Source organism: Falco naumanni, chromosome 7, assembly GCF_017639655.2.
Source record: "Falco naumanni isolate bFalNau1 chromosome 7, bFalNau1.pat, whole genome shotgun sequence".
NCBI lineage: Eukaryota > Metazoa > Chordata > Aves > Falconiformes > Falconidae > Falco > Falco naumanni.
Genome location: NC_054060.1, coordinates 24,374,238 through 24,387,789, shown reverse-complemented (window position 1 = coordinate 24,387,789; position 13,552 = coordinate 24,374,238). Strand labels below are relative to the sequence as shown.

The 13,552-nt window shown below is 52.4% G+C and overlaps 1 protein-coding gene across 2 annotated transcripts in view; it reads right to left on the bottom strand.

Moving 5' to 3' along the window:
• Positions 1 to 13,552, bottom strand: part of LRFN5 (leucine rich repeat and fibronectin type III domain containing 5) — a 57,817-nt gene that overhangs the window by 8,480 nt on the left and 35,785 nt on the right. For both annotated transcript variants that reach the window (XM_040602134.1, XM_040602135.1), the window contains exon 2: positions 85 to 1,492. In XM_040602134.1, the coding sequence (XP_040458068.1) occupies positions 85 to 1,472 (1,388 nt within the window). In that variant the 5' untranslated portion in view covers positions 1,473 to 1,492. The remainder of the gene's footprint in view (positions 1 to 84; positions 1,493 to 13,552) is intronic.

The window sequence follows — 13,552 nt, the reverse complement described above, 5'->3', positions numbered from 1 at the left end:
AGGGGGCTGCCCGGAGCTGGGGGCAGCACGCCAACGCCAAGCAGCTCAGCGGGGCCCCGCGCAGACAGGCTATGGCTGCCTTACCTGTAAACAAGGGAGTCATCGTAAGTACCATTGTACTGGATTTGGAACATACGTATCCCAGGTATATTCCTCTGAAAATTGAATTTCAGCAGAACGGTCGAGGATGTTGCTTCTGCAACAACCACCTTCTTATCTTGGCTGACTTTAGTATCCCCGTTGCTACTGCTCGCGTTGGAGCCCGACTTGGTGGATGTGGAGATATCTGAGGAGCCGGGGTCAGGCTCATGGATGTGGTTCGTGCTGTTCAGCAAGTGGGGGAGTTTGATTATGTGCAGGTCCACCGTCTGCGTGGCCTCCCCAGCCGGATTGGAAGCAATGCAGGTGAAGGAGCCTGTATCCTTCACTGTTGTTATAAGGATGTCGAGCGTCCCGTTGTCATACACCACGGACCTCGTTGCATTTGAAATCAGTTTGCCCTCAGGTGAAATCCAATGGATCGCTGGTTCAGGGTCCCCCCGAGCCTTACACCGCAGTGCTGCCCGCTGGCCCTCCAGCACCCGCAGCTCGTGGGTGTGCCGGGTGATGAGAGGAGGCTCGCACAGGAACTCCTCCTCAGGGATTGACCAGAAGTACCGGCCAGACAAGAGCGTGGGAGAAGCACAGGTCTCCAGGTCATCTTCTCTCGAAAGACGCCTCAGCCACAAGAGCTCACAGTTGCAATGCAAAGGGTTCCCACCAAAGCTCAACGCGAAAGTCGAAGGGCTGATAATTCCTGAGGTTGCTAGTACCTGAGCTCGCTGGAAGAGAGGATCAGGCGGTAGCTTCTGCAGTTTGTTAGATGTGACATCCAACCTGGTCATCTTGTGGAGGTGGGAGAAGGTCCCCTTAGGAATATGATCAATCATGTTGTGGTCTAGACTGAGGGTGTGCAAACTAACCATCTTCTCCACTGCATCCCAGGGGATGGTTTCCAGATTGTTGTAAGACAAATCCAATTCCTCTAGAGCTAAAACATCATCAAAAGCTGTGGAAGAAATTGAAGTCAGCTGGTTGTTGTTAAGTATCAAGTGGTGAAGATTGGAGAGTCCACTGAACATGTCATTAGTAATCTTAGTCAATCGGTTGCTGTTCAAATGCAAAGCCCGCAAATTGCGCAAGTCGGCAAATGCGTGAGGTGTAATAAAACTGATTGTATTCCTGGACAGTGTCAGGTCCACCAGGCTGGTCATATTGGCAAAGTCTTTCCTTTTAATGTTTGTAACAAAGTTGTCTGCCAGCCGTAACTCCACGGTCCTCCTGTCAATGTTGGGAGGAACAAATAAGAGACCTTTCTTGGCACAAAGGGTGGCAAGGTTGGGAGACAAAATCTGACAGACACAGCGCTTCGGGCAGATCTGAGCTCTCACTGCTATGCCAATGAACAGCAGAAACAAAAGCAGTTTTTCCATTGTAGATCAGGTTCAAAAGCCTGTAAGGGAGAGCAAACGTCTGTTAGTCTCTGCAAGGTAAGCAAATGACATAAAAAAAAAGCAAAGACAAACTATCCATGGTTAAATCATGAAACTGAGGTTCACGTAACTGTGTGTCATCCTCATCTTGTTACCTGATGTCTTGATCATCCTCTGTATCTTGACGTAAGTGTTCCTATACTACATTCCAGAAGAACAACGGAGAGATAGGTGTGTTTGCATACGCACAGATACACACCCAGATGCTTACATACAAATGACAAAGCAATTTGTTAGCAGCCAGTGGCTCCACACATGGCGTCAGCAGTGCCTCTCAGGCCCCTCATCCCCACCATGCAACGCATCCCCACTTCAGGCTCTCAGCCTCCCAACAGATGCTCCTGACCTCATGGTCTGCAGTGACTGCACCATAATGCCACTTATATATTGAAAATGAGGGATGTTTCATGTGTGCTTTACTTGCTAAGCCAAAACTCTCAGCAGCCTCTAAATCATGGCAATTCAGTGGGTTTACAGTCATCTCCACCAAACGTTAAAGCTCTTAATGCTATTTTCAGAATAAACTCAGGAGCCAATTTTGTGTCGTTCAAAACCCAAAATGCAAACAGAACAAAAACTAAACAAACAAACAAACAAAAAAAAAACCACCAGAAAAGCCCCCACAACAACAGGGATCTAAAAAAAAAAATGGAACATGGACTAATTTTAGATCATCACTGTTTTCCCAGCTGCCACAGCCAGCAGTGCTGCACTCTTCTCCCAGAAAGCCTGACAGTTCAATTAGCCTTATCTTTTACGTTGCCAGATTCAGGATCCATACAGAGTATGGAAACAAGGAAGATAACAACAGTGCCCACAGCAGCTAAATGAAATCATCTATCAGTGACTAAGCCAAAAGCTCCGTGAGAGCTGCAGTGCCGGTTTCTGCACAGCCCTGCGTCAGCATCCCCGCGCGGGCAGGCGGACACTCCTCCGTGGAGCCGGCAGCAGGAGGGAGCACGGTCCTGAGAAGCACCTACGTGTCTGAGAGGAAACTTGTGCAGTCGTAAGCAACAGAGCTCAGAGGGACTCCGCATCGGAGGTGAAGCATTCGGCTCCCTTTGGGACTGATAAAGTTATATGCGTACAGATCAGATTACTCAGATGCATTAACGTCCCAGAAATGTACTAATGAAGCTCATCTAAAATAAAGTTTCACAGCTAGCCATAACCAGGAGTCTTGAATCATCATGGATATTTAAAGACATTTAACGTCAGAACAATTACTGCTCCTATTGTCCATCCATCACCCATCCATAGTGCCATTCAATCTTTTGCAGCAAGTTGCTAAGAGGGTAAGTGAAAATACCAGCCTCTAAACCCTGCTCTTCAGCAGCATCAGGTTTTTTGTTGTTTTTTTTTTCCTGATATTTCTGGGGACTATAGGTTTTCACGACTTCTGGCTCCAACACTTGAGTCTCCATTGGGAAAAAAAAAAAAAAAGAGTATGCTACTGCAGTCTTCAGCTGAGTGGTGCTGTGTGCATGGACTATCACCACTGTCGTGCTGTGAACCCTTAAAACCATTACTGTTACTGCTACCATTAATAGTGGCAGCAAGCAAACTTCCCAGGCAGCGTTCAAATATGTTTTGCTGGATTCCGTTTCGTCCAGCCTGTGCCAGCCCTGCAGGTCCGGGTTGTGCAAGCAGACTTGGAAGAGTGCAGAGATGCTCAGCCAGCAGTGGAGGACGAAGCATAGCAGAGCAAACCGCCTACTCCAACCCTCTGCTGCTGACACCTGGACAGCCACAGCCACGGCCACGGGCCGTCTCCCCCTCTTTCCCGGAGGGACTCTTCTCCTTTAGTCTAGACCTGGCACATACCAGTTTGAAACAGTCCCAGCAGCTCAGGGCATCCGCAGTGTGACTGCCGGGGTCCCCAGACAGTCTTGGCTGGGGATACCACGCTCATTTATATTTGCTAATTTAATACTGCTAATTTAGATTTGTAGCTGTGATTAAAGTAATGTGCTTGGATTCAGCCAAGTTCATTTGAAGAGCTACACAAGATTAAACCCAAATCAGGAAGGTGCATTTACAAGTTTGGAAGTACTGTTACAAGATGAAATGCTGACATAAAGAGACAAAGACTTAAACCATAGCTGGAACAACAAGGTTATGATGAGGTGACTCACCAGTGGATGTGGGGTTTTTTTTGGATTTTAGGAGAGCTTTTGACACTGCCTCTGACAGTAACCTCAAGACAAAAGGCTCAGTGCACGGCAAGAGCTGGACACGATGCGACAGGCGAACAGCGGGCTCGAGGTCAGCAAACAACCCCGCCGAGCCCCAGTGCAGGCTCCCTTCAAGGGGGGCCGACCTGCCCACTGCTCTCCTACTGACCTGAGAGGAGAACCGAGGCACTGCCCCCGGACTGCTGCTTCTGTCTCAGAGCAGAGGAAGTCCTTCTGCTTACTCACTTTTCCCAGCTACAGAGCAGGTCCCACAGCGGTTTGGCAGAGCCTGGGCTCAGGGGTGCAACAACCTGTCTTCCCTGTCCCCCCTTCCCACATCTGCCCTGGCAGCTCTCAGGTGGGACATGCCGACACGATGGGCGACAATTCAGCGTTTCTTCCCCAGCTGGGCGTTTCTAACGTGGCCTCTGGTCTTTGCACAGGCTCCACCTCAGCCGTGCTCACAGTGCGGGCCTCGGGCTCCTGCTGCCCCAAGTCCCGGCAGCTGTAAACCAGCTGTCCCAGCACGGGGGAAGCACCCTGAGGATGTCCAGGAGAAAGCCCACACCCAGGCAAGGCGTAGGGACAGCTGGTGCAGACACTCCGGCCTCGCAGCGCTGCAGGTTGCTCTGCAAGACCCGCTGGAGGAGGACGGCTCCCATCACTTCTAAGGGGAGCCACACTGCTGCCGTCAGGAGCCATCCCCCTCCGAGGGTGGCAGCCCCTGGCAGCCCCCCGTGCTCCTCTGGGACATGCAGACCCATCTGCTCAGGATTTCCTAAGGAGGCAGACCCAAACCTGACCCCCCTGCGGGGGTCTGCCAGGCGAGGTCCTGCCCCAGCGAAGCCTCCAGCCCAGCACTGCTGGGCACTGCGTCTGCAGGGCAAGCGGCACTGCCTGTGCACGCCACGAAGTGGGAAAAAAAAAAGGGAAAATCATCAGCAGGCTATGAAAATAAATGACCACCCGCTGGATCTAGCATCAAATTGAGGTCATGTAAAGAGCTAATGAATTTGAAATTTCTGCCTGGAGTTGATCCAAGGGACATGGGAATGAAACGTCATGTAAGCCAGGCTGAGATTGCTTCTTTTTCCCTGATGTGCTGCTTGCAAGTTCACTTTTTTTTCCCCCCCATCTTCTTTGGGAGCAATAGGTTTTATGATACTTAGTGCAGCACCTGCCAATGTGTCCAGTGCTACAAAGGTTCACTTGCATATTGTGGATTACTTAAAACATGGAAGCAGCGGGATCCAGGAGACAGTAATTAGCATCTGATCCTGTTTGGACGGTAGGTGCTACACAAAGTCAGCCCGCCGGGGAGACCCAACACGGCACACCAATAGCTGTTCAGAGGCAGCTGCTAATACAGTGCCTGGCTCAGACATAATCTGTCATCACTAAGGTCATGACAGAAGCTATCGACTGCCTTTCCTACCCCTCCTGGTCTCAGCAGAAGTTCCGATTTTCAAGGTCTTTGCAAATGCAATTTCATGGTAGGGAAAAAAAACCACTACCTAGAAGCTGATGTTATTCACCTGCTGGGGATGAAGGATGGAGAAATAGCTGGCACCAGTCACCAAAGGATCCCGCAGCCATGCTAAAATGGGTGCACATAAATGAAGATGCTCTGATATATGGCATACCAGCTGCTAAAACTACTTGAACAGAACAAGGAGCTTCAGTTTCACAAAGGTCAATGGTTTGTGAACACACTTGAGTGTTTTGCTGAATTGGAAATGAAGCACCTAAGAAAAAAGGAACACTCAGATCAAAGAGCCTCACCCAGAGGTTTCCCTGGGGGCTCTCCTGGCTGCCCAGTGGTGCACAGGACAGGACCGTGGGCCAGGACCACGGGCCAGGACCACGGCCTCTTGCCCCAGTGCTGCACGCAGTGCTCCACCAGCTGCAAAGCCCTCACATCTCCTGATCCAGGCAGCAAGGAGCCCTCAGCTGAGGTCTTCCTTCTAAGGTCCAGCCTGCCTATTTGCTTTGCAGGGAGGACGTGCTGTCTTGGTTCTTCAGTGCTTGTAATACTTGCTGTAGGACTGAACAGGTTAATCACCACGGGGGAGGCATGCTATGGTGGAAACACTGCAGCCCAGTCTGGTTAAAGGGCTTCAAACGCTGCAACAAACACTGCTGCACCCTCTCTAACCTGCGGGCATTTCAAAAGCTACAGGACATCAGCTTGTGCTTGCTCCAGGGCCTCCTTCAGTGCGCCTGATGCTGCCACAGAGGTGGTCAGGTGAGCTCCAGAGGTTATGTCCCCTGTAAATAACGAAGTACAGCCCAGCACTGGAGGCAGGCTGGCTAATGAGCTGTTTCACATAGCTGCTCTCATTTTCCTCCAGCCTTAAGCTGCAAACAATACTCATGCAAAGCAATGCATTCTGGGAGGCAATTTTTCTCCCTGTAATGAGGTCTAAACTGGCAAGATTAAAGTGAACAATAACAATTATTTTAATTAAAGAGATTTCTAGAGAAAGCAGAACTGGTATCAGTAAGCCCTAGACCATGCCACGCGCCTGGCTGACATCTGAGAGGAAAGCTTCTGCTGTTTGTACAGCTGGCTGCAGGGCAGGGTGCCGAAAATAAAGGGTGAGGCAGCCCCTGCCCAAGAGCTCTGTGGGGGTCTGCACCCCCTCCCCACATCACGCAGAGAGGGAGGCAGGAGCTAGAGGGAGGCACCAGCTAGGTGGGGGCACCTGGCAGCTGCTCCTCAGCCAGAGGTGGCTGGGGAAGCAACAGTGCTGGGGAGAAGCGCCACCCCTTCCAGGGAGGGGGTGCGGTGGGGGTCCACACAGCACTGCCATGGCAGGCTGGGACGGTGCTGGGCATCGCCCGTGTGGGACTGGAAAGGTGCTCCTGAGGAAGAAGCACATCAGCGCATCCATCTGCAAGTGACCACCAACCTCTCATCCGAGCCACAAAGTCCCTCTCGGGTTCTGTCTGAGGCAGAAAATCAACCAGTTTTCTCCAGAAAGAAATAAAATGACCACAGTGCTGTGGTGTGAACAGCAAAACTGCAAACTAGAGCTTCCAGGCAGCAAAGGATGCTTGAGTCAGCAAGCAATGGCAGCAAGGAGGGCAAAGCAAGTCAGAAGATGGGGGGGGAGGGGTGGGTGGTGTGTGAAGGTGGGTCTCCCCACACTGTTTGGCCCAGTCAAGGGCCAGGGCAGGGGACACTTCTGCCTATCCATGCCAGGCTCCTTCACCCTGCCTTGGGCTGCAGAGGGGAGGGTGGGTGGATCTCCACGCAGCCCACCATGGCGCACGGAGCATCCCAGAATGGCACAGGAGCCCTCCACGGGAGCGTCGCACCAAGCCACGGCTGTGCCTGCACCAGCAGCGGCTCTCCCACACCCGAGACCACCCCGGTCTGCGTTTCCCTGCCCAGCGAGGCCATTCTGGCAGCACCACCACGCAGCACTGGGCAGCCGCCAGCCAGGGTCCTGGCACAGTGGAGAGCAGCGCTGGCAGCCAGCACCCGGCTCTGGTACCCCAACTCCAGCACTGGCAGCCAGCACCCCGCCCTGGTACCCCAACTCCAGCTACCCTCGGCTTCGGCTTGGGACTGCGCCAGCCAAAGGGCTGCAAGTAATGGAACAGTCCTTACTCATTAGCAGGACAAAATGCCCACTGTATATGAATTCCTTTAATAATCAGTTAACCATTTACTAAATTGGCACAGCTAAATTTCTGAGGAAGAGTGCAAATATTAACCTGCTGGAAAAAATACTGGCTGCTGCATAATGGCAATGATAGTATGTGCTGGTACATCCCCCAGGCCCTGCATGGCAAGTCCCTGGCGATACAGGGCAGCTGGGGCAGTGCTCCCCATCTCCCCTGCCCCAGGTCTCCCTCCACTGCGAGCTACCTGAACCAAAGATTCACACTAGAAGTGTTAGCACAACAACAGTAAAAAATAATGACATTATCCAGGGTACTGAGTATGGAGAGTAGCATGAAATGACTGTGTGCAGCATCCACGGAAACAAGAGCATGAAACACCAAGTGATGAATGGAAACACCAACCATCTCCAAGCGATGAATGCTGTGATTCACAAACACAGCGCTTTTTCTGTATTCTCATGTGCACATGAAGAGATACACACCCTGAAGGAAGGAGTGATGATGCAAACTATCAGGGGGTCCTTCGCTCAAGAGAGCACCACTGTCCTAAAGACAGTTTGCAAGAAAAACCTGTACCTTGAGAGCATTCGCCTGTGCCTGACCCAGACAGGCAGTGCTGGCTGCACCCGCAGCTGTGGCAGGTCAAGGTGCAGAGCAGCTGGTGACACAGCACGAGGGCACAGAGATGGGTTGTCCGGCTCAGGGGGAGCCAGGCTGAGCCGTAAGCCAGGAAAAGGCCATTGCCAGGGGAAGGGCCAGGGCTGGAAGGTAACCGACATGGAGCAAAGAGAGGCAAATGCATGCAAACTGGAATATGGAGCTTGGGGAGGGATGCAAATGCTGTCAGGCAGGAGCCAGTTGCCAGTTACTGGGCACAACGGACATGTCCCCTAAAGCCAGGGGTGCCACCAGTGACTGGGGACCACAGCTCACATGGGACTAATGGAAACAACAGGTACCAGTGCAACTGTGACACCACCGCTGCTAGTACCAACAGACACCAGCCCTGCGCAGCCAGCACAGCCCCCAGAACAGCCCCGCTCCTCGTGCAGCCTCACCCATGGCTGACAAAGGGCTGAGTCACGGGAGCCCCCCTACACCTCGTCTTGAACGTGGTCTGAGTTCAGAATGCATCTGCATTTCCCCCCGCTGAGCCATGATGCTCGATAGCATCTGACGAGTGTTTGGCATGTCAGTGAGGTGGGACAGCTGAGGCACCCCAGCGCCTGGCTCTGGCGTACGGGCAATATACCATACCACATTTTAAGGTTTATGCTGAGGGTCTAAACCTTTCACTGAGTGGTTTGACCTCTCTGCTGAAGGACCACCAAAAGGAAGTGAGCCACGGGCACCCATGCAGACAAAGGGCTGACACAGACATGAGGGGAAGCGCTGGCTATTTTGGGTGTGCAGTTTCTCACCCCGCCAGGCAGACGGCCGGCAGCCCAAAGCATCATCAGGGGTTTGCTGCAGTAGGACAGAGGCTGTGTCTTGGGCTGTATTAAAAGGATACTAAACTCATTATTACTGTTAATTTAAAATATTCCTCAGTTGTCCCCCTGCCCTGCAGACAGCCAAGCAGCAAGGAGCTATCACGTGCCAGAAGAGAACTAAGGGGTTGTAGCACTTTGTCTTTTTACTCCCCACAGTTCACCCGGTTTGTGAGCAACTCTGTTGCCTTCAATTCTTTGTAATCATCAATGTAATTCACGAATTGTTACTTGCACTTATTTTGCCTGCTGGATTTATTATAACCCATAAGATTGGAGTGTTTTGATACAACACTTTCCTTCAAAACCTCATCAGTGTAAAACAGACCAGTGACACACCAAGGGCACCAACTTCATCGCTAATTCCTGCTGCCTTGGGGCAGCCGCCCTGGCCTGCAGTCCGTTGTGCCTGCAGCTCCCTGGGAAACCAGCTGCTCCACATTTTTCTACAATCCTCCCAATGCACAGGCAACCCTTTAGAGCAGCAAGGAAGGCAAGTGGACATCTGTTTCAGTTTTAATCCAGCACTGAAGTCCCTTACCCTGGTCTTGGCACAGGGGGGCATAGCTATGCAGCAGGACCCCCCAGGTGCAGCTCCGGGGAGCACAGGCTATCCATCCTGCCTGGCCAGGGCACCTGTGTCCTGGCACAGCTCCTACACCCACTCTCGCTGCTGGCCACCTGTGTCCCTGTCCTCTCACCCAGCCGCTGCCCCACGAGCAGAGACAGAGATCCCCACCTGAAGCACCACAGCTGGGATGGGCACCCCGTGCCCCAGTGCATCCATGGAGGAGCACCAGGGACTGGGGGAGGGACGGGGACACTGGTGGTTTGCAGTATTAAGAGTTCAGTTGCTGCACTGGTGAGCACCAGTACCGCTAGTGGGGAACATGGGATTTGCTACACAAAATGAGAGCACTGGGACTTCCCAACCTGCACCATGCTGCTGGAAGTGACTGATCCTCACCCACGCCCACAAGGCAGCCCAGAGCAAATGCCACCCTTCCTGGGACAGACCCACACCTCCTGTGTACTTTTAACTCTCTCATGCATGCCCTGCTACCTGGGATGAGGTTACCTCAGCCTGCAGTGCCACTAATGGTTTTAAAATTACTCATCCCTCCTTGATTCCTATGCCCTGTTTGCTCACTGACCTCAAAGGACCTTCACATATATTGCACTACAGTTCTGCATCCTGGGTAATAAAACTCCCTTGCATCATCACAGCTGTCCAGCTTATTCAGGAAATAAGGGGAAACAACGTAAAGGAAACTCACGTCAGGTGAGGGCAGACCCCTCTGCAAAAGACAGAATCACTGAGATTGTCAGGACCTCTGGAGACCACCTCGTCCATCCCACCTTTGCTCAGGCAGGGTGGGCTGAGGCAAGCTGCCAGGGCTGTGTCCCACAGACAATGGGTATCTCCCAGTGCCACAAGCCTGGCTAAAGCAGGCTCTAAGTGAGGGCCCAGGGGTGGCACTGCCAGTTCACACAGGGATGCCGCCTCTCCTGGCATAATGTATGTTTCTTCCTCAAAAGCTCAGTTCCTGGATTTGTGCTGCTTCTCAACTGTCTTCTACACAACCAACAAAATGCTTCAGCTCTTGCCCTTGCAGAGTACAGCTTAAAAACATGCCTGTAAGGCTCAGAAATAGAGGAGAAAAATAGGGTAGTTATCCTTTACTTTCTTTTAAAACACTTTACTTTAGAATTGTTTCGTATTGTCTGGAGCAGACAACAATCAAAAATGCCAAGTCCTCAGAAAGGTAACAGCTGTACTGGGTTCCCTGCACCAGTGCAAACAGAGCACGGCTCCCCAGTCGCAGCTGAAGAACTCCCAGCAGGAGCCGGGGAACACGGACACTTCCCAGGCACTCAGTTCCCTCAGCACTGCTGACACAGCTCTTGGTGTCCTGCAGTTCCACGGGAGTACCGAAGCCTCCCCGGGAGCCATGGGGAGGTTCAGGATCCCAAGCCTGAAGCTGGCCCCACGCTCAGGGGGATGCCCAGTGCTTGCCAGCCCGGCCAGTGAGCCCTGCTCCTCCAGCACAGCTCACTGCGGGCTCACAGCGGGCTCACCTCGAACGCATGCCACCGGCAGCAGGTGACCTGCTGACACCAGGGTGAGCACAGCTAATGCGGCAGGGACTTAGGCTTTTCCAGGAATTTGGTTTGTTTCCCTTTTTGCTCTGCTCGCTGCCACTCCCCGTGCTGACTGTGTCACACACACACACACACGCAGGTCCCAGCAAGCTGCTTTGAACACACAGGGACCAGCACTCTCAGCACCAGCTGCCAGCCACGTGCGCTGACAGCAGCGTGGCAGGGCTGTCACCGTGAGTGCCCTGCACTGGGCAGACAAGGCAACAGCACGCTTCCAGCACCTCCTGCACGCTTCCTGCACGCTTCCTGCACGCTTCCTGCACGCTTCCTGCTGGTGTGGCCCCAAGCCCACGGCTACATGTGAGAGCTATGCACAGTGCTGCTCAGCTACTGCCATTGCTGGCTAAAATGAATGCGTTTGAAATGCAAGGAATTAAAAGCTGAACAAGTCACAGAGCAAGGGGAGCTCCGACACGTGGGGCTGCGGTGAAGACAGCTCATTAGGCATTTGTATCACAGACGAGGAGCCGAGAGTGATACATGGGATGAGTCAACGTGGCAGCGCAGGCACTGCAGCTCTGTAATTTATTAATAGCTGTGCCGTGAGAAAAATGAGCCAGGCGATCCCCCACGGCCCCCAGTACCCAGGGCTCGGGGGGGCACCTCTCACTGGCTGCACCATGGCTTGGGAAGATGGATACTTAAACAAGGACAAACAAAAGAAGCTTCTGAAAAAAAACACTGGTTAAAAAATTGTGATAAAAATACACACTGAGGAGAATGGTAAGAAACATACCGTGGTGGCAGACAGGTGGTGGGAGCCCCGGGGGTGCACCCACACAAGCCCCCCCCGCAGTGACTGCAGCTCCGTCCCACGGTGGGGCCCAGGTTTTGTAAGGGCTGCTCATGATGCTCTGCTACCAAAACACACCCAGCTGGGAAAGCACCTGGCCACACACACCCCAGCCCCTCCTGCACCACCATTCCTGGGTTTAGGTGTGCCTGTAGAGGAGATCCCCTCCTGGCTTCTTAGGGAGATGCTCACACTCCCATCTTGCCCAGTGTCAAACCCAATGAGCTATGTTTGTAGCACTGTAATTACCACAGGCTCAAGTAGGCACAGCTGAGAGCCTATTTTAGCTTTTTACATTGTATTTCCTCCTGGTCATTGAAACAGAAAGTCTCAGCAATACATCTTCCTGGTCCAGCAGTGGTGTTCCCTCCTACTGAAAGACCAAATTCCCAAGGCAACTCTAAACCAGTGTATGTTAGTAATCACCAGCAAGTGACAGACTTACCACCCAAATGGTCTGTCACCACTACACGTGATTTTCCTTTTGCACTTGTTGAAACAAGTGTGCACTAATACACCACAAGCAGCCAGGGCTGCCTGCTTGGGAGGGCTCTGCGAAGAGCACTCATCTTCCTAGGCTTCCCCTCCATAAAATGTGCATTATGAATTCCTTCCTTTTCTTTTCCTCAAGCCCCCAGTAACTATTCCTGTACCTGTATACAATGCAGGAAAGGCTGCACAACATTGTGCTTTAAACTCAGAAACACCAAGCTGTTGCATTTTCCAACTCCTAAGGTACCGCCATACGCAATACTATAAAATATGCTAAACGCTGACTGTAATACCAGCATCAATTGCGCAGCTTAAAAATGCAAGCAAGCCTAAGTGAATAAAGTGAATAATTGTTGAAACAAAACAGCTTTTAACTTATCAAAACATTTTTATTGAATCGGAGTATCATGGCATTTTCAAAACTAAGTGGTTTTGCAACATCAAAACACAACACAAACGTGAAGGGATTTGCTTTGACACTTCTCTGTCACCGGTTTGCCAAAGGGGTGCGTTCTGGGGCAGCACGGGGTGGAAAATGTGCAAAATGCGCCCTGCGCTCCGCTGGCCAGTGCAGTGCGCTGGGAGCAAGCGTGCTCCCCCCGGCCACCCGCAACAGAGGGGTCTGCAGATGGAGGGGTGAGTGGCAAGTCCTGATGTGGGAGGAAGAGGCTCCTCGGGGCCACCATCCTTACCCTGGACCCCTCCCTGTCATGGACCCAGAGGCACCCGGGGCGGCTGGGGTGGCTGGGTGCCAGGCGGGTGCACAGTACTTGCACAAGCATCCGGGACACCCGAATCACTGGCTAACTGCTGTGAAAGGATGCGGAGAGCCATGAGACTCACCTGCAACGCAGCACATTTCTGAACGGCAGGGAGCCAAAGAGCAGGGAGACTGCCACAGCCTAGGATTTCTGGCCAAGCAGCTGCCACTCTCCCAACAAAACATGCGGCTCACACGGGTACGAGCAGCAGCGGGGCTGGCATAGCCACAGCCAGGTTAGGGCACGGCGTCCCCTGACACTGCCTCATCCTAGAATGATCCCAGCATGTGCACTTCCAGTTTCCCCTTTCTCTTTTTACTTTTGTTTTAAAGGAATTGTAGGTTTAAAAACTCAACACAAACTGGTTGTCTCAGAACCATCTGCCCTAACTCCGAAGCCCAGAAAGCAGGGGTTGGAGCAAGGCTGCAGCGGTCGGATGCAGTGATCCTGGGGACACCAAGCTGGAGCCAGTGCTGCCACTTGGCTCCTCCCCTGCTGACCACCTTTGGCACGC